The sequence below is a fragment of the Ranitomeya imitator genome, chromosome 6 (assembly GCF_032444005.1).
Source record: "Ranitomeya imitator isolate aRanImi1 chromosome 6, aRanImi1.pri, whole genome shotgun sequence".
NCBI lineage: Eukaryota > Metazoa > Chordata > Amphibia > Anura > Dendrobatidae > Ranitomeya > Ranitomeya imitator.
The window spans coordinates 125,430,333-125,451,386 of record NC_091287.1 but is presented as its reverse complement, the minus strand read 5'-3'; the positions used below and the strand labels follow the sequence as shown (position 1 = coordinate 125,451,386).

The following is a 21,054-nucleotide window of genomic DNA, read 5'->3' as shown; positions in this document are numbered from 1 at the left end:
CTTTAGGGAAACACTTGGGGGTTAAAAGTTCTCAAAACACATCTAGATAAGTTCATTGGGGTCTACTTTCCAATTTGTTGTCACTTGTGATGGGTTTCTACTGTTTCGGTACATTAAGGGCTCTGCAAACACAACGTCACGCCCGCAGACCATTTCATCAAAGTCTGCTTTCCAAAACAGTGCTCCTTCCCTTCTGAGCTCTGCCATGCACCCAAACGGTGGTCTCCCCCACATATGGGGTATCAGCATACTCAGGACAAATTGCACAACAACTTCTGGGGTCCAATTTCTCCGGTTACCCTTGGGAAAATAAAAATTGAGAGTGAAAAGATATTTTTGTGAAAAAAATTTGATTTTTTATCTTTACGTCTCTAAATTATAAACTTCTGTGGAGCACTTGGGCAAACCCCCAAGTACTCACCCCACATCTAGATAAGTTCCTTTCCAAAATGGTGTCAATTGTGGGGGTTTCCAATGTTTGTCCTGAGTATGTTGATACTTTTTGTATTGAAGAACTGAAATAAATTAACTTTTTGATGATATTCTAATTTTGTGAGAAGAACCTGTATCTTCAGGCAGATCAGGATAACCTGCCCATGTCAATGATATATATTAAAGTAACCTGCATAGAGCATTAAAAATAGACAGCAAATTCACATAAACAGTACATACAGATTGATCACTTTGACCTGGAGTTCCTTTTTGTCCCTGGATGTGAAATAAGAAAATAGTAAAAAGTATAAATTAGCTGAAGAATTTACCACGTACTCAGCTCTCGGAAACCATGTTAAACAATTATATATACGATATATTGATTCAGAAGCTTTGGCCTTCTCTAATGTGTCAGTTACCGCACATATGCTGCTCTACCTACTATCCAGGGTTGCCAACTTGACAATTTTTCTAGACAGGTTATTAAAAAATCACACAGACAAAAAATGTTACGGTCACATTGGAAAACCAAAAATCATTATGATTATAAGTGATCCATGTCTATAGCCCAGAATTTTCATATGAAGACATCAGCTGCAATCTCTGTAAACTGTAAAATTATGATAATTACAGTCTAAATACTCTGTATAAGTTTCATAAGCTTCCCAGTGTCCCATTTTTACCCACTGTCCTGGACTTTCTTGACAGTCGGCAACCCAGATCCTCTGTACACAGCAATCATTTATCTAGCTTGGCTCTAAGTTAAATACAGTACTATGTCATTCAGATATTGTCAGCAACAATTAAAAACATGTTCACAATTAAGATTTAAAAATGATGGAGGCATAGACCTCACAGTGTAATGTAAGTCTTACCCTTCTGCCATGATCTCCTGGTGAACCTGGATCTCCGACACCACCTCGTTTCCCAAAGATCTAGGTTAAAACAGTTACATATTTTAAAATCTGGATTAATGGAAACAGAATGTCTAAACTTAAAGGGAATCTGTCACCTACTTTTTCGTATATAAGCTTCAGCCACCGCCATGAGGTACTTATATACAGCATTCTGTAATGCTGTAGATAAGCCCCTGATGTAACCTGAAAGATAAGAAAAACAAGTTAGATTATACTCACCCAGGGGTGGTCTCGTGCAGTCCGGTCTGATTGGCATCATGGTCCGGGTCCGGCGCCTCCCATCTTCATGCGATGACGTCCTCTTCCTTGCTTCCTGTTATGGCTCCTGCACAGGCTTAATTCTCTGCCCTGTTGAGGGCAGAGCAAAGCACTGCAGTGCGCAGATGCTGGGCTTCTCAGACTTTTCCCTTTGCCTGCTCACTGCAGTACCTTGCTCTGCCCTCAACAGGGCAGATAACGTATGCTTACGCAGGAGACGCGACAAGAAGCAAGAAAGAGGACATCATTGTATGAAGATGGGAGGCACCGGACCCGGACCGCGACACCCATCGAGCCCGGACTGCACCGGAACGCCCCTGGGTGAGCATAATCTAACTTGCTTTTCTTATCTTTCAGGTTACATCAGGGGCTTATCTACAGCATTCCTGAATGCTGTAGATAAGCCCCTAATGGCGGTGGCCGAAGCTTATATACGAAAAAGTAGGTGACAGATTTTCTTTAAAGGATTTGTATGCTGTTTTAAATGCCTTAATTTATTTGGATAAACTAGAACTGCACTATTATTGTCAATGGGATGTGAATGTTCTTGCATTTCATTCTCATTCACTTTAATAGAATTGAGCTGCAATATGAGAGAAGGCCTGTTTGAGAGTGGCATCAATTCTGGTAAAAAAGCAGACATTAAAGGGGTCGCCCAGTCCAAATAGATAAGTCTGCAGTCACTCTGTGTGACTGCAGACTTATGAATGCCCCCCTTTCTTATAAAAGAAATCAGCATGCTCAGCAGAGTCATAATTAGCAATCTGTGATACCATAACATTACAAAAAACACTTATTACACTCTTACACTCAACGCGTTTCTCCTCTTTAGAGGTTCATCAGGAGGGAGATGATAGTGTAAAAATGCAAGACTTAGTTGACATTAGATGGTGTGGAGATGAATGGCATAGTGTCCATACGATACCGGATGTCTGAGGTCAGTCCCCTCTGATGGAGTGCCAGAGGGGTATCACAGATTGCTAATTATGGTTCTGCTGATGATGTTGATTTCTTTTATATCTGAACTATCCTACTAAGAGTTAAAAACTGCTCTAATATGATATTGACACAGATTGCCTATTATGGTTCTGTTGATCATGTTGAACATCTTTTTATCTAAACTACCCTATGGGTGTTAAAGTGCTTTTCTAATGTGATGGTATCTTAGTTTGCTAATTATGGCGCTGTTGATCATGCAGTTTTCTTATATATCTGTTTTACCTTTTTAAGAACATAAAGGGGTTGCTGTAATACGATGGTTTCACAGATTGCTTATTATGGTCCTGCTGATCATGTTGCACTTGTTTCTATCTGAACTACCCCATTAGTTTATATTTTGGGTGACAACCAAGGCACCAACTACATCACTTTTTATGAGTAAGGCGCTAAGCACTTTATAAAATGAGATTGTTTATTGAGGCTATCTTATTGAATTAATATCACATACTGCTAATGAAGCTCGGTCACGTATGTGGGATCTCCTCCCTTTTTTCATCTGTGTTATAACATAAATAATAACTTTGGTTGTCACTAATCGCACACTTATAGCTGTCAACACTAAGCACTTTATTCATTACCCTCTCCCTTATGCCATCTGATGTTTACACTCAGTAAGGGATAGAACTAACAGCCGCCGATGAGTGGGGGCGCCATTCTCGTTGCATTTAGGGTGCCAACCCCCGCTGGTAGGCAGTTTGATAGATATAGGGGCAAATAGAGAACCATCATTTGATAATTTAACAATTGAATCTGATAGATCAATAAGTGCCACACTTACACTATAACACTCTGAGATATCTATCTATTGTTGTATCTTTTACTTTCTCCCCTGCTCCAACCAGGGCCGTCAGGGTCAGCAGGATGAGCCGCTGATGAGCGGGGGCGCCATTGCGCAGGTTCTAGGGGGCCAACCTCCACTGTTAGGTAGGGTAGTTTCACGCAATTTATAGGTACAGGCACCTCGATAGGTATCTTCTATAAGTGTCTATATGATACTTTGGTTGTGGTATGTGTTAATTTCACTCTTAGTAATTTTAATGAAACAGTTAAAAGTTACATTTTTATATATTCCAAGTTGGTGTTTCTACGGTGAATCACAAACAGATGACATACTGATGAGAATCCTGATGAAAAATAGTTTTTCTCAGAGAAACAAATGCCTTTACAAATTCTTGTCTGAACCCAGCCTTATGTGCAGAGAGATTTTTTTTCTGCCTTTGCTACTTTTAATCCAGTCATCTGTAAATCACTATGAACTAGATACCTACAGAGTTTCCTTGTTCTCCTTTCTGTCCATGTGCTCCTTCTTCACCTGGATCTCCTTGATATCCCTACAAAAATGGTTACTAAAATCACATTTATATTGTTTTATTAAAAAGAATAAATCACAAGAAAATCTTCTGCGTTATTATATAGACAACATTCCAAAATAAACATGCGCATCTGTATGATGCACATAGGGACATAATTTTGCCCCTTGAACATATGTATGGGAGTTTGACGCGGTGGTAGTGCTTGTGAAAAAAGACTTGTTGGCGGACCTCGAGAAGGAAAGCCTTGATCTTTCTGGCATTACAACTAATTAGAGAGAAATCCCAGCTGCATGTCCTTCTCTGAAGTGTTAAGAAAAAAGGAGCGCACTCAGCTATCTTAAGTTGGTGCTGGCTGTACTTGGGAAAAACCCAACAACAAGTCCAATATAGAAAAATCAGCCGCACTCTTATGGTATATCTTTGCAAAAATGTGATGTATTTATTCACTTGTGTTGAGACAAAAATTTATATATATATATATACACACACACACAGCAGGGAGTATAAACGGAGGGCAGGTTTCAGGCAGTCAGCAACCCTGAACTGTGCAACTGTCATATTAACTCGTTATGGTCTTCTAATTGATGCCTGTGTTTAAAAGTATTATTCAAGACTACTTATATTATAGAGAAATTGGTATATCAGCGACAGAGAATTGTAAATAAGATCTTTATTATTCCGTCTTGCATTACTTGTCTTAATAATTAGAATTATAGCTGTAGACACTATACACGCATTTACAATATATACAGTGGGTGAAATAAGTATTCAACACATCAACAATTTTTTATATATTTCTAAAGGTGCTATTGACATGAAATTCTCACCAGATGTTGGTAACAACACATCCAATCCACACTAAAAAAGAAATCAAAGTGTAGATGTCCATAAATTAAGTTATGTGTAGTGTTGAGCGATACCGTCCGATACTTGAAAGTATCGGTATCGGATAGTATCGGCCGATACCCGAAAAGTATCGGATATCGCCGATACCGATACCCGATACCAATACAAGTCAATGGGACACCAAGTATCGGAAGGTATCCTGATGGTTCCCAGGGTCTGAAGGAGAGGAAACTCTCCTTCAGGCCCTGGGATCCATATTAATGTGTAAAATAAAGAATTAAAATAAAAAATATTGATATACTTACCTCTCCGGAGGCCCCTGGACATCACCGCTGGTAACCGGCAGCCTTCTTTGTTTAAAATGAGCGCGTTTAGGGACTTCCATGACGTCACTGCTTCTGATTGGTCGCGTGCCGCTCATGTGACCGCCACACGACCAATCACAAGCCGCGACGTCATTCTCAGGCCCTAAACTCCTCATTCTAGGAATTTAGGACCTGAGAATGACGTTGCGGCTTCTGATTGGTCGCGTGGCGGTCACATGAGCGGCACGCGACCAATCAGAAGCCGTGACGTCATTCTCAGGTCCTAAATTCCTAGAATGAGGAGTTTAGGGCCTGAGAATGAAATCGCGGCTTGTGATTGGTCGCGTGGCGGTCACATGAGCGGCACGCGACCAATCAGTAGCCGTGACGTCATGGAAGTCCCTAAATGCGCTCATTTTAAACAAAGATGGCTGCCGGTTACCAGCGGTGATGTCCAGGGGCCTCCGGAGAGGTGAGTATATCAATATTTTTTATTTTAATTCTTTATTTTACACATTAATATGGATCCGATACCGATTCCCGATACCACAAAAGTATCGGAACTCGGTATCGGAATTCCGATACCGCAAGTATCGGCCGATACCCGATACTTGCGGTATCGGAATGCTCAACACTAGTTATGTGTAATAATGAGAAATGACCCAGAAAAATAAATATTAAACATGCTTACTGAAATTCATGTAGTACTTCGTACAAAAGTCTTTGTTGATGATGACAGCTTCAAGATGCCTCCTGTGGAGACACTAGTCTCACGCATTGCTCAGGTGTGATTTTGACCCATTCTTTCACACAAACACTCTCCAAGTCCTGAAGGTTTCATGGGCTCCTTTAATGACCTCTGAGCTTTAGTTCTTCCATAAAGTTATTTATTTGATTCAGGTCAGGTGATTGGCTGGGCCGCTCTAGAAGCTTTATTTTGTTTCTCTAAGATCAACTGAGAGTTTCTTTGACTGTGTGTTTGGGATCATTGTGTTGCTGAAATGTGCACCCTCATTTCAACTTCATCATCCTGGTAGATGGCAGCAGATTTTCATCAAGAATTTAATTTGTTCATTCATCCTTCCTTTAATTACATGAAGTTTTCCAGTGCCAAATGCTGAAAAATATTCTCATACCATAATGCTCCCACCTCCAAATTTCACTGTTAGTATGGTGTTTTAACATGGTGTGTATCATGGCATCCAACGAGTTCAGTTTTGGTCTCATCTGACCAGACTATATTCTCTCAGTATAGCACAGGCTTGTCTAAATGTTGTTGAGCAAACATTAAATGCACTTGAACATGCTGTTTGCTCAACAATGGAGTCTTGTGTGCTAAATGTGTTTTCATTGAAACAACTGTACCTGCTGATTACCGTTTTTTCTGTAGCTCTCCACAGGTCATCGTTGGCTTTTGGACAACTCTTCTGATCATTCTTTACATTTCTCTGTCTGAAATCTTGTGGGGAGCACCTGTTCGTGGCTGGTTTATGGTGAAAGGATGTTCTTTCCACTTCTGGATTATGGCCCCAACTGTCATCACCTGAATCTACAGTAGTTTAGAAATTCTTCTGTCAATGCCATCAGTATGTTTTGCATTGATAAGGTTGCAAATGTATTGAGACAGCTCACTGGTTTTACCCATCATGAGATGGTTTATGTGTAGCACCTTGGTAATGAGACACCTTTTTATAGACCATGAATTGAACCAGCTGATATTGTTTTTCACTAAAAGGATTGCTTTCTAAGTACTGATAGATTTTAGCTGATGTCATGACTTTCCATGGCTTTTTGCGCCTCTCTTGCTTCATGTATTCAACACTTTTTTCCTGTATCATTTCTCATTGTTACACATAACTTAATTTATTGACATCTATAGTTTGATTTCATTGTCTACGTGGATTGGATGCGTTGTTACCAACATTTAGTGAGAATTTGATTTGACAAGCACCTTTAGAAATATATTTACTTAGACAATTGATGACATGTTCAATCCTTTTTTCAAACACACACACACACACACACACACACACACACACACATTAAAATGGCCATGCTATTTCTAAAACAGTCCAGTGTGCATATTTTTTGTCTGATGTATTCAGTTTAGTATCTTCTCACCTGAATTAGCGCTCTTAATAAACATTACTTATTTCACTATATCAAGTAGATTTTTTAAAATAACAGATACCGAGCTTAGGGGATATAGATCCCATAAGCGCGGTATCTGTTATTTTACTATTGTTGTTTTTACAGAAGTGGCACATATTCTGGTGATTCCAGCAGCTGGGGGATCTCACATTGTATTCCTACTTACATAGTGGGTATCTAGTGGTGAGCGCCAGTGTAATTTTTTATTAAAGTAGATTTATTGTTTCTCATTTATTATTGAATTTTGATTCCTGCCAAATGGAAATCCATACATTGCCCTACTATTACAGATCTAATGAGTATCTAATCATGCATCTTTTAAATATGTTTTTGGTCTCCGAAACGATCATCTACTGTCTTTCCAGAAAGAATAATAATAATAATAATCTTTATTTTTATATAGCGCTAACATATTCCGCAGCGCTTTACAGTTTGCACACATTATCATCACTGTCCCCGATGGGGCTCACAATCTAGAATCCCTATCAGTATGTCTTTGGAATGTGGGAGGAAACCAGAGTACCCGGAGGAAACCCACGCAAACACGGAGAGAACATACAAACTCTTTGCAGATGTTGTCCTGGGTGGGATTAGAACCCTGCAAGGCTGCTGTGCTATCCACTGCGCCACCGGACACTATTGATTTCTGAATGGCAATGGTTAGAAGGAATTTTAGATGCATCCATTTCTCATATCCGTTGACTTGTGTTTTTCAATAAACAATTATAACTTGTAACACATATATTCAAGCTTTTGGTAATAACTAGATAATTTACCGAGTATTAGGCCCCTTTCACACATCAGTTTTTTGCATTCAGTCACAATCCGTTGGCTCGACGGACCCGTCACAGATTGTGAAAAACCGATGCGAAGGATTTGTTTTTTGGATGAATCAAACTAGCGGATCTGGCTAATTGGATTGGAGCATGCTCAGTTAAAAAAACTGAATCCGTCAGCCGGTTTCCATCATTTGACGATCCAGTGCCATAGGCTTCCATTATAGTAAACGACGGATGGCGACGTCGCTGTCCATTTTTTCGACGTACACAAAAAACATTACTTTGTCCGTTGTCTCTGGCCGCCAGACAAACAATTTTTGAAGGATCTGGGAAACGACGGACGAAACGTGAAGCCATCCATTGCAATCCGTCGATAATACAAGTCTATTAGAAAAAGACTGATCAGGCAGCATCAGTCGCCGAATCTGTTTTTTTCAAAATTCGACAGATTGCGTCTGATGGCAAAAAACTGATGTGTGAAAGGGGCCTTACTTAAATTTTTTCCTCTGATTACATTTTTCCCTAGTTAATTTCCTTTGTTTTTCTTATTCCTAGTTTTATTTCCTCTCCTTTCCTCCCCAAACCCACATGTTTCTTGCAATATTTCTCTATATCTTATAACATGTAAATTCTTAATAAAATATATTGTTAAGAATGGTGTGCATAAATTAAAAAAAGGTATATTTACATTAATTCCCCACCATTACCATTCTGTTGCTGCCTATTCCACCAACAGTGTTTAGTTGGAGTGGTTACATGTTCCTTTCTCAGGATGTCATCACTGCAACAGTTAGCATAGACTATATCTGAGTAGGACTGGCAGGAAACTGGGAAGATGAATATTCCTTTTTTATCTTTTTTTATCCAAGGGGTTTTAACAATTAGTTTTTCCTAGCTCAGCAAACTCTTTTAGTATAGATTAATATAAATAAAAAAATATACATAAATTATGTCAACACTGTATAAAGTTTCACCAGCAATTTTTGAATTCTGTAATAAAGCTTGAGAACATGTTGGAGAAAAGAAAGCATATGAAATAAATTTACATAGAAAGACAATAAATGTGTGGCAAGTACCTTAAGGCCAATGTCTCCTCGCCATCCTTGATGCCCCTATTGACAAGGGAAAAAATAATTTTACAAGATTTAAGACCAGAAAACGACTTTGACCTTGGCAAATGTCGTGCAACCAGAAATCGTGTTATGCGGTTTCAGTGTTCTTGAAAATTGCCGCTATTGCAACACACAAGTCACAAAAAAATAAAAATATTAAAAAATAAATTAAACTGGTGACTGAATAAAAAAGCACTCTTTTATCAATATTATTTTAGTGAAAACATTAGAAACTAGTCTGTCCTTACATATCTGTCGTCTAGTACTAGTTGTTCAGTTGTCTGTACCTATGAATAGCTAGAAATCATATAATCATGAAATTAAACAAACAGTATTTAGCAAACTCCTAGGCTAACATATCAAAGAGATATGTATTTATGTATTGACTATATGCCATACAAGTTCATGAAACTTACCTTCTTTCCTTTTTTGCCAGGTGCTCCATAGCCATCCACACCTTTTTCACCCTATTGGTATATGTTTATAAAACAAGATTAAAGGGGTCATTCACTATTGGAAATCTATACAAAAAATGCCTGTTCTGTACTAAAATGATTACAACTGTTTAGTGGTAGTTTATTCTACATTTAAAACTGCAAACTGTATAATAAATGTGGAATAAAATTGTGGAGATAAATACATTTATTATATACCCAGTATATAAATATATATTTTAAAAAATAAAATAAATATATATATATATATATATATATATATATATATATATATATATATATATATATATATATATATATATATATATACTGTACAGTACAGAGCAAAAGTTTGGACACACCTCATTTAAAGATTTTTTCTGTATTTTCATGACTATGAAAATTGTAAATTCACACTGAAGGCATCAAAACTATGAATTAACACATGTGGAATTATATACTTAACAAAAAAGTGTGAAACAACTGAAATTATATCTTATATTCTAGATTCTTCAACGTAGCCACCTTTTGCTTTGATGACTGCTTGGCATTCTCTTGATGAGCTTCAAGAGGTAGTCACCGGAAATGGTTTTCACTTCATAGGTGTGCCCTGTCAGGTTTAATAAGTGGGATTTCTTGCCTTATAAATGGGGTTGGGACCATCATTTATGTTGTGCAGAAGTCTGGTGGATACACAGCTGATAGTCCTACTGAATAGACTGTTAGAATTTTTATTATGGCAAGGAAAAAGCAGCTAAGGAAATATGAAATGAAGGTCAGTCTCTCCGAAAAATTGGGAAAACTTTGAAAGTGTCGCCAAGTGCAGTTGCAAAAGCCATCAAGCACTACAAAGAAACTGGCTCACATGAGGACCGACCCAGTAAAAGAAGACCAAGAGTCACCTCTGCTTCTGAGGATAAGTTTATCTGAGTCACCAGCCTCAGAAATCGCAGGATAACAGCAGCTCAGATCAGAGACCAGGTCAATACCACACAGAGTTCTAGCAGCAGACACATCTCTACAACAACTGTTAAGAGGAGACTTTGCGCAGCAGGCCTTCATGGTAAAAGAGCTGCTAGGAAACCACTGCTAAGGACAGGCAACAAGCAGAAGAGACTTGTTTGGGCTAAATAACACAAGGAATGGACATTAGACCAGTGGAAATCTGTGCTTTGGTCTTGCTTGAGATCTTTGGTTCCAACCACCGTGTCTTTGAGCAACGCAGAAAAGGTGAACGGATGGACTCTACATGCCTGGTTCCCACCGTGAAGCATGGAGGAGGAGGTGTGATGGTGGCGGTGCTTTGCTGGTGACACTGTTGGGGATTTATTCAAAATTGAAGGCATACTGAACCAGCATGGCTACCACAGCATCTTGCAGCGGCATGCTATTCCATCCGGTTTGCATGTTGGACCATCATTTATTTTTCAACAGGACAATGACCCCAAACACACCTCCAGGCTGTGTAAGGGCTATTTGACCAAGAAGGAGAGTGATGGGGTGCTACGCCAGATGACCTGGTCTCCACAGTCACCAGACCTGAACCCAATCGAGATGGTTTGTGGTGAGCTGGAACGCAGAGTGAAGGCAAAAGGGCCAACAAGTGCTAAGCATCTCTGGGAACTCCTTCAAGATTGTTGGAAGACCATTCCCGGTGACTACCTCTTGAAGCTCATCAAGAGAATGCCAAGAGTGTGCAAAGCAGTCAACAAAGCAAAAGGTGGCTACGTTGAAGAACCTTTTTGTTAAGTATATAATTCCACATGTGTTAATTCATAGTTCTGATGCATTCAGTGTGAATTTACAATTTTCATAGTCATGAAAATACAGAAAAATCTTTAAATGAGAAGGTGTGTACAAACTTTTGCTCTGTACTGTATGTAAAGATAGGTATGTACTAAACCAACAGTGTTACCTCAGGTCCCCTTAATCCTTCCACCCCATGGTTTCCTTCCCTTCCAGGATCTCCAGGCTCACCCTGCAAAAGAACACAACAATATGTTTTATGCACATTGTGTCTGTGACATGACGGTATTACTTGTCAATGAGGTTTATTTTTTGTTCACCAAGGTTTCTATTTAAATGGGACATAACATGTTAAGCTAGAAAATTATGTTGTAGACAAGAACATTTGAACAATAATACTATAAAATAATAGAACTTAAAATAATAGTAATAAACAAAAAATACCACGCTACAAGACTGTGTTTAGGTGGGATGGTCTACCCACCTAAACAAGTGCTCAGTAAGATGTGATTATATGTATACAACTGATGCCAGCTACTAGTGTGTGGACACTGAAAAAGCCATTGGGGCCATTAGTCTCACAAATCACTGCCTTAAATGCACCGAGAATTCAGCCTGCAGTCCTTAGGCAATAACACTAAAGAATGGGTTTTGTTTAGAATGCACACTAATTAAGCTCACATACCTTGAGTTTACAATAATGGTACCTTCACACTGAACAATATTACAACGATAACGATAGCGATCCGTGACGTTGCAACATCCTGGATAGCGATATCGTTGAGTTTGACATGCAGCAGCGATCAGGATCCTGCTGTGACATCGCTGGTCGGAGCTGATGCGTTCACTGGTAACCAGGGTAAATATCGGGTTACTGAGCGCAGGGCCGCGCTTAGTAACCCGATGTTTACCCTGGTTACCATTGTAAATGTAAAAAAAAAAACACTACATACTTACATTCCGGTGTCTGTCACGTCCCTCGCCGTCAGCTTCCCGCACTGACTGTGAGCACCGGCCGTAAAGCACAGTGGTGACGTCACCGCTAATGTCCTTCCTATTGACATCTCTGACCTACATCTTCTAAATTTGGCAGATAGTCTTCCCCACATAATTGAAGTATCATGGGCATTGAATCAAATATACTAGGCCCTAATTCACACATGACTGTACCAACAAAGTTTTATCAAAGATACGTAACAAGAAGTTGCCAAAAAATAGCAGTTTTCTTTAAAACGTGATATCTGAAAATCTGCAATATCAAAAAACAAGCAAGAACTTAAGCAAGAACTCATCATGGGAACTTAACCTTAAAATATACTGAATATTTACATTAACCATTTTACTTCTTTGGAATGCTAAGAATCATAGATATTATAGCCAGTTTTATATTAATGTGCTTGTCTTTATGCCAGGAAAATATTTAAGGATTGACTTAATATAAACTTGCACTATTTTGCTAAAATAATATTCCACAAACCTTTTTTCCTTTTTGTCCAGAATTGCCAGGGTCTCCACTACCACCTGGAATGCCAAAGGGGCCCTGTGTAACAAAGAGCATGGGCACATTTATATATATAAATTTATGTACTTAGATATAAATAAATATATATAAATATATGTATTTATATGCTGTAGATAAATATAACTAAAATGTATTATATACAATTATAAACTATACCGGAAGGCCAACTGGGCCGCTTTTTCCTTTTTCTCCATTGACTCCTGGGGTCCCTTTATCTCCCTATTGAAAAGAAAGATTAATTTTATTATGTATCTCTAGATTAAATAAAAACAGCAGATTCCATTTGTAGTATTTATTTCCAAGAGAGTAAGATAGAATTCATAAACCAAAAAATAGGTAAACCCTAGCATTTAGCAATAGCTATAACTTAAAGTCAACATTTTCCTTAGGAGCTAATCAGTCTTCCACATGGTTTTGCATAAATGTAAACCCTCGTCTTCTTCATTTCATTGATTTTTAAGTCCAATACAGAATCTAACAAGGCTTGACTACTGTACATGGCAAATGCAAAACACATTTGTTTTCTTCTTCAGTCATTCAGATGTCAATTTGCTCATGTGAATTGAATTGTGCATGTATATTATAAGTATTTTTCAAATGTGGAAACTTATGCAGAATCATCTAGTTGAATGTGAAATTATGAAAGAAATCTAGTCTTTTTTGGCACAAAAACCAGTCAAAGTCCTTCACTTTTGATAAGAATTAAAACTTCTTGTAAATGCATGACAAAAAGAGAAATACATAGCTGCTAACGCTCTCAAAAACGTATTTTTGGCAAATATACAGCATTTTTAGGCCCTGTAATTAGAAATAAAGGGTATTGGAACTGGCTGAAATTTGCAAGACATATATTTAGCGTAATTAATATTTTCTCTACTTATTGAACCAGATAACGTGAATGCAAAGTTCAAACTCCCAGGGTTTTTCTCTAGACAATAACTGATTTCATACATTTTTTGAGGTGTACAGTGTAATGTAAAAGTTTGGGCACCCCTGGTCAATATTGCAGTTAGGCCCCCTTTATATGTGCGTGTTTTATGTCCGCATGCGGTCTGTTTTTTAAGGATTCCAAATACGGACATACGCACACCTACTGTATTCAATGATGGTGCTCACATGTCATGTTTTTCATACGGACCATGTGTCTATGTGAAAAACCCGCAGACATGTTCCTTTTCTTGTACAGCAAGGACAAAATGTGTTCGGCACATGTGTACACGGTTGACACAAGGATGACATCCATGTGTCATCCATGTGACACATACCAGTGCCTGGGAAAAAGTGGTATAATTCATGGAGCTATTCCCAGGCCCTGGGTGCTGAAGTCAGCTCTGATCACTGTTGCCTGGTCTCCCTGAGTTCAGCGTGACCAGACAATAGTGATGGAACTTGTATTCAGCACCCGCAATGTACATTGTATGTAAAATAAAGAATTAAATAAAAAAAATTGGCATGGGCTTCTGTGTAATTTTGATAACCAGCAGAGGGAAAGCTCATGGCTGGATACTGATGTTGCTAATCTGGTAAAGGGGACAATATCCCAAAAAGTTCCCAGGCTATTAATAACAGCTCATAGCTGTTTGCTTAGCCTTTACTGATTACTTTATGGAGGACCCCAGAAAAAAATGATGTAGGGTCCCCCTATAAATTCTAACCAGCAAAGGCTAATTAGGCAGCTGTGGGCTGATATTAAAAACCAGGCTCAGTTCAGTGTGAGCAGGCCGATAAACCGCAGTAACCTTCATTACGCCACCTTCATTACATTTCTCATGGTACTAGTGGTGATCTGATTGAGGTTACTGCAGTTGATCGGCCTGCTCACAAAGAGCTGACCATGGGAAACACAGCTTCAGTGACCTCCGGTAGCCTCTATGATGTCACCGCAGGTCACTCAAGCTGCGCTCTGACGCTCAGCTTAGTTTCTCCTGGATGGAAGGCTGAATGGCTACATCATGCAGAGAAGGATTATGGTGTGGTACAAAAGGGTTATCGTTGACTAATTGATGAATATCATTTTATAATTTTTTTTAATTTATTTAATTTACACTGTAAAAATGGGAAAAAGAAGGTCTGGGAGAATTTATTTGAAATAAAGGATTTTATTTCTGCTATGTGTTTATTTAAAAAAATGATTATGGAGTTAGTAATGGGGCATCTTATAGATGCCTCTCCATTACTAACCCGTGGGCTTGATGTCAGCTGACGTTATGAAGTTGACATCAACGCCAACCCTATTACCCCACTTACCACCACCACAGGGCAAGTGGAAAGAGAGAAGCTAAGCGCCAGAATGGGCGCATGTTATGGATCCTGACTTACCTCGTACATGTACAAGTGTCGGATAGGGATTAAAGGAGTAATGACAAGTAGGAACCCAGCCTTTGGCTAACAGGCCAAAATTACTGTATGTTTATTTCTTTACTAGTTTCTTTAATTACTTTTGATATTTTTAATGGACTTGAACTTGATACTAAGTCAAGCAATACTACAGCATTGCAGTAGTAAAATAACAGTTCCCCTGCGAAGCCCAGTCTGTGGCTGAGCATTACAGAAGACTTACAGTGGCTTACAGTGGCAGCCATGTGGGCATTGAGCTGGCCACTGCCTGCCATGGTAACTCATAGGGTCCCCAATATAGCACCGCTATTTTAATACTACTGTTAGTGAATAACAGCAGCATCTAAATAGTTAACAGCAGTGATAGCACCAGACGCTGCTGAAAAGGCAGATACTGGCTATTTAACACAATCGGGATCCGCAATGTATAAAGCGGGCTCAGCGCTTAAGTGTGCTCTGTTTAGCTACTTTTTTCAAAAATCTATGTCATAGTTTGCTAAGGGAATAGAAAAAGATAAGCTGACACATAGTAGATACAGTCATGACCAGATAGTGTTGGAATCCTTGAAATTGTTCCAGAAAATAAAGTATTTCTCTCAGAAAATTATTGCAATTACTCAAGTTTTGTTATACACATGTTTATTTACTTTGTGTGAATTAGAGCAACTCAAAAAACTTTGAGAAAAAGGCAAATTGGCCATCACTTCACAGAAAACCTCAAAAATGGGCCTGACAAAATTGTTGGCACCCTCCACTTCCTCAACTTGATATTTGGTTGGACACCCTTTTGAATAAATAAGTGCAATCAATCCCTTCCTATAACCATTAACAAGCTTTTTACAACTCTCAATGGGAATTTTGGACCCTTCCTTTGCAAATTGCTACATGTCTGTATAAAGACCAAGTAAACTGCTGGAAGAGACTTGATTATGAATGAATTTTATACTCATACAATACACTGCAAAACTTCTATTTGGTAGTGCATTATGGCTGTCAGTGTACTGCTCACAGGTTTCCTCTAAGGCCCTGTCTCTGAAAAACCCAAATAATTGTACTAATTTAGCAGACATAGTGTCATTGCTAGGCCATATTGCCTTAACAACCTGTCACCCCCCTGCACTCATTTCGGGGGGCACGATCGGGTGCCATGGATTACAAAGGGTGCACTATACTTAAATGAAAAAGTGACATTTTGACCATAGGATCTAAAGGATTGCATCAGAAGCTGAGATGTATAACGCAGGCCCATTGCTGCCACAATTGTTATGCGTGCACTAACAGCGATCAAATCCTAGCGCCAAATCAATACCTATCTGGTGACGTTTTCACGCTACTAGCTGGAGTTTGTGTTAGGGCACTCTCAATATCCCACTACAGGAGTGCTTGGACTTAAATAATTTACTTTGGCAAGGCTGCTTCTCCATATCACTCATGGGCATTCCATTGGGCAAATGGTAGATGAGCCGGACCGACTGTGAACTGTATCATTCTGCAAAACTATTAACAGTGTTTGATGGAGCGATTCATTGATTTCATCACACCTCATGATGCTCACTGCTTCGGCCCACTGCATGACAAGGTAGGCAAGGAAAGAGAGACTGCAGTAGATTGCCAGATTTGGGTGAGTATAAGGTTTTTCATACTATTATTACTATTACTATGGAGTTTGAATGTGGCTGTAGGGCCATTATACTTTATGTAGGTGCTGTGGGGCCATTATTCTCTATATATCGAGCTGTGGGTGGTCGTTATACTTTATATAGTTTCAGTAGTTGTGGGGGCCATGATACTGTATATATGACAATTTGAGGCTTTCATACTATATGGGGAGCTATTGGGCTATCATACTATGTATAAAGAGCTATGGGGGGCCCATCATACTATATATTGGGAGCTGTGATGGCCATCATACTATATAGGAGCTGTGTTGACATAAAACTGTAAGGAACTGTGGGGGCCATCATATTGTAAATAAGAAGCTGTGAGAGTCATCGTACTATGCATGGGGATCTGTGAGAAGATTATTCTTTATATAGGAAGCTGTGGGGGCATTATAATATATATGGGGAGCTTATGGGCCATCATACTGTATATAGAAAGCTGAGGGAGCCATCATACTCTATATATGGAAAAAGAAGAATTGGTTATGAATGCCTGGACCAAATAGAAATGAAAGAGGAAAATGAATGACTATGATTTTTCAGAATGTCACTGGTAAGTATTTGTACTATATACACATATACATATATATATGGGGGCAATCACTTTTTCATACAGGGCCCTGTAGGCTTGGATTTCTTCTTCCCTTAATAATAAAAGGCCTTCATTTAAAAAAATTGCATTTTGCGTTTCCTTGTGTTATCTTTGTCTAATATTTAAATTTGTTTGGTGATCTGAAACATTTAAGTGTGACAAACATGCAAAAGAATAGGAAATCAGGAAGGGGCAAATACGATTTCACACAACTGAATATGGAAATCATGCGTTCACATGACAACTTGCGATCACATGACAACTGCTGGAACTGACAAGCAAAGCCTAATCCCTAAGGAGTCGCTTACATCTTCGTATTAATAAGCAGAGTACAATGTGATAAAAAAAAGTTGCATTGCACCCACACCAATGTTATTCATCTGCGAGTTTTTCCTCAGCTGGAATCAGGGTGAGGAAAAAAATCGCAGCATGCTGCATATATGGCTGTGTAAAAAAATGGCGGAAACTTGCTAATGCAAGTCAATGGGTGCAAGTCCATGGTTACTGGGCCCTTCCCAGCCTAAAAATACAAGCCCACAGGAAATCGGGACTACGTCAGAGCTGTGTGGGAACATTTTTTCTAATAAATTGGTGAACGAGGGACAGTGTCTCGTTTTTGTACCTCTCTCTTTTTTTTTTCAGGTATCAATTTGTGGACTACAGTGGATTCCCTGAACTTCTTCTGAATGGATTTTTTTCTTTTAATTAATTGGTGAACCAGGTATGTGTATGGTTTATCTTTTGATTACTGGGTTAGTAATGAGGGTGTTTGATAGACACCTCTCCACTACTAATCCTAAGGCTTGATGCCGGCTGTGCTTTATGACAAATTACAGCTGACATTAACCCCAACTACCATTACCCCAATTGCCACTGCACCAGGGTAAAACGGGCAAAGCGCTGGAGTTGGCACATGTAATGTGATGCAACACTTCTGGGGAGGCTGCGTGCTGGAATTTTTAGGCTGGGAAGGGCCCAATAACCATGCATGTAAAAAAAATTGTTGCTGCATTGTACAAATCAATGTTTTTACTGTATGGATTATTAAAACAACATTAAAACTCTGCTCCAAAAATACATGAAATGAGGGAGAAAAGGCATAATAAAAAGCAGCAAAAATGCAATAATCAAGGAAGATTGTTAGTGTATCGTGTGGTGTCGACATCTGCAGAAAACATGCAGAAAAAAAGTAGGAAAAAACTCTGCCTTTATGCTATACTGCATGTGAACACAGCCTCGGCATTAGGGTTTTTTTTTTACATTTTATTACGGGTTTAATGGAGGGAAAAAAATCAGTCACAACACTTTTTTTCACCATTTACCTATCACCATAAATAATTTGCTCGCTGTGTTGTTCAGGTTGGTAAGATCACAAGGATGCCAAATATGTCAGTGTTCCATGCTGATTTGAGATGTTTTTTTTTAAGTGTAGTAAAAATTACATTTTTGCAATTGTTTTTCATTATTTTTTAAAACATTTATTGGAATGAAAAATCTTACTTTTATTCTCCCTACATAATACAGGGACGTGAAAATGCACTGCTATATAGAGATGTAAATCTATATATCAGCACAATCATTTGCACCTTTATGTATATAAATTCACCTGCATTTGTCAGTACACACTGTGTCTCAAAGCTTTTGCTCCTGCCTACAATGATACAGGTCGGGGGTTTGAGAACAAATCTCAAGGAAACAGAAGAAATGTTTATTTAATTGAATATAAGTATGTGCAGACCATAGAGGTGATAGCCCTGCCCCTGAGGAGGGGGACATACAGAGCAATGAAGTGAGCAGGAGAGAAGACATCACACATTGTGAGTGGAAGTTGGGACACAGCCCTGACCTCCAGGGACGGCAGGACAGATTCCTCAAATAGTGACGGTCCTGCTGGATCTGGGACATTTGGGAGCTATACCTTTAATAATAAATATGATGACACTATTCTGTCATTATGTGAGGACATCACATAGTCATAGCATGGCGGTATTATTTAATCTTACATAGCAGTATTATTGGTAGTACCGGTCTTGTAGTAAATCCTGATTTCCTTCAAACATGGTAATATTTGTATTCATGACCAAATATAAGAAAAAAGATGAGGGCACTCACCGGTCTTCTTGAAATGCAAAACTTTTATTGGTAACACATCCAGATAAAATTCATGGCCGGGAACGATGGAGCCGAAGCTCTTGTGAGCAAGGGAGAACGAAGACGACGGCCGTTTCGCGCTGTGCTTGCGCTTCTACGGAACTGCAGTAATATACAGTAATAAATATGCGGCTCCACCTCCCATAGGGGTGGGGCCGCATATTCATTACTGTAATCGGCGGCCCCACATGACCGCATACAGGAGAAGCGGCGGCCAGACTAGGAAGCAGCGACAGCCAACGAGGGAGGCGGGTGAGTATTTTCAGAACAACGGGGGGGTGCACAGGGAGTGGGAGGGCGGGGGACAGATAGATCTTTATTTTAAACACTATTGTTCAAATCTTCTATGCAGCAAACGCTGCTGCAGGGAAGATATGAATCGCGGATTCAGCACGATGCAGGGGACAGCGCTAAACTTTAGCACTGTCTCCTTCACGGTGCGTGTGGCACCCAGTGGCCACACTGATGTGCCACGTGAGCACATGGAAACACGGACACGGATAACTCCAGTACCGATTTTATACGGTAGTGGATTTATCTGGACGTGTGAAACCGGCCTAAGTGTGTGTATGTGTACATTAGAGCTGTGTGTGTGCAGCAGTGCTGTGTGTATGTCTATTTAGTAGAGTTGTGAGTGTGCTCGTGTGGTGTCAGTGTGTGTATGCATGCAGCAGTGATGATGTATCAGTCTTTGTATGCATGCATCTTAGCTATGTGTGTGTGTGTTTGTGTGCAGTAGCACTGTATACGTTTGTAGATGTATCCGGTCACACTATCAGTATTTGGTTAGTATTTACTTCTGTATTTGTAAGCCAAATCCAGATGATGAACAGTCAGTGAAAAAGTATAATAGAAACACGTCACCACTTCTACTTTTATGGCCCTCTACTGGTTTTGGCTTACAAATACTTGCGTGAAATACTGCCCAAATACTGATAGTGTGACCATAGCCTAAGCAGCAGAGGTGTGTGTGTAGCAGTGCAGTGTGAATGTACAAGTATGTATTCAGCAGAGCTGTGTCTATACAGGTGCGTAGGATGCAGTGACACACAGGAGGCAGAGCAAGGGTTAACAGGGATTTTTAAGTAACCCAATAGATCAAGAAGGCGGTATTATAATAAATTTGACAACAGTTCAACTTATCAGTCTCTTGGCCTTGGTAGGAGGTGGCTGCCGCCTGCGGTGTGAGAGGTCTCCAATCCGGTCCCGCAGAAAGGCGATGCAAGGTCTCCTTGCGGTGGTGAATCCTCCACGCCCTTTGGCACCTGGTCTCCTGGTACGGGCATGAGATGTTGTAGAGGTGTAGGTCCGTGGCACAGCAGACGTAGAATACAGTTCAGCAGACAAGGCCGCTGGAATAGTATGCAGTCCAGCGGTTATGGCCACAGGAGCAGGCCGGCACTCAGTAGGCACTGCAGGGATAGGACTCAGTAGTACCTCTGTGGTGATGAGCAGAACGATGCTCTGAAGTCCGTACTGGTCACTGTTCGGTGCGGGGA

At 39.5% G+C, this 21,054-nt stretch overlaps 1 protein-coding gene across 1 annotated transcript in view; it reads right to left on the bottom strand.

Annotated features, from left to right (window-relative positions):
* COL6A6 (collagen type VI alpha 6 chain) overlaps positions 1-21,054 on the bottom strand; it is a 304,940-nt gene that overhangs the window by 96,763 nt on the left and 187,123 nt on the right. The window contains 8 exon segments of the mRNA XM_069732250.1: positions 673-708; positions 1,308-1,367; positions 3,875-3,937; positions 9,077-9,112; positions 9,529-9,579; positions 11,462-11,524; positions 12,770-12,832; positions 12,971-13,033. Of these exon segments, the coding sequence (XP_069588351.1) occupies positions 673-708; positions 1,308-1,367; positions 3,875-3,937; positions 9,077-9,112; positions 9,529-9,579; positions 11,462-11,524; positions 12,770-12,832; positions 12,971-13,033 (435 nt within the window).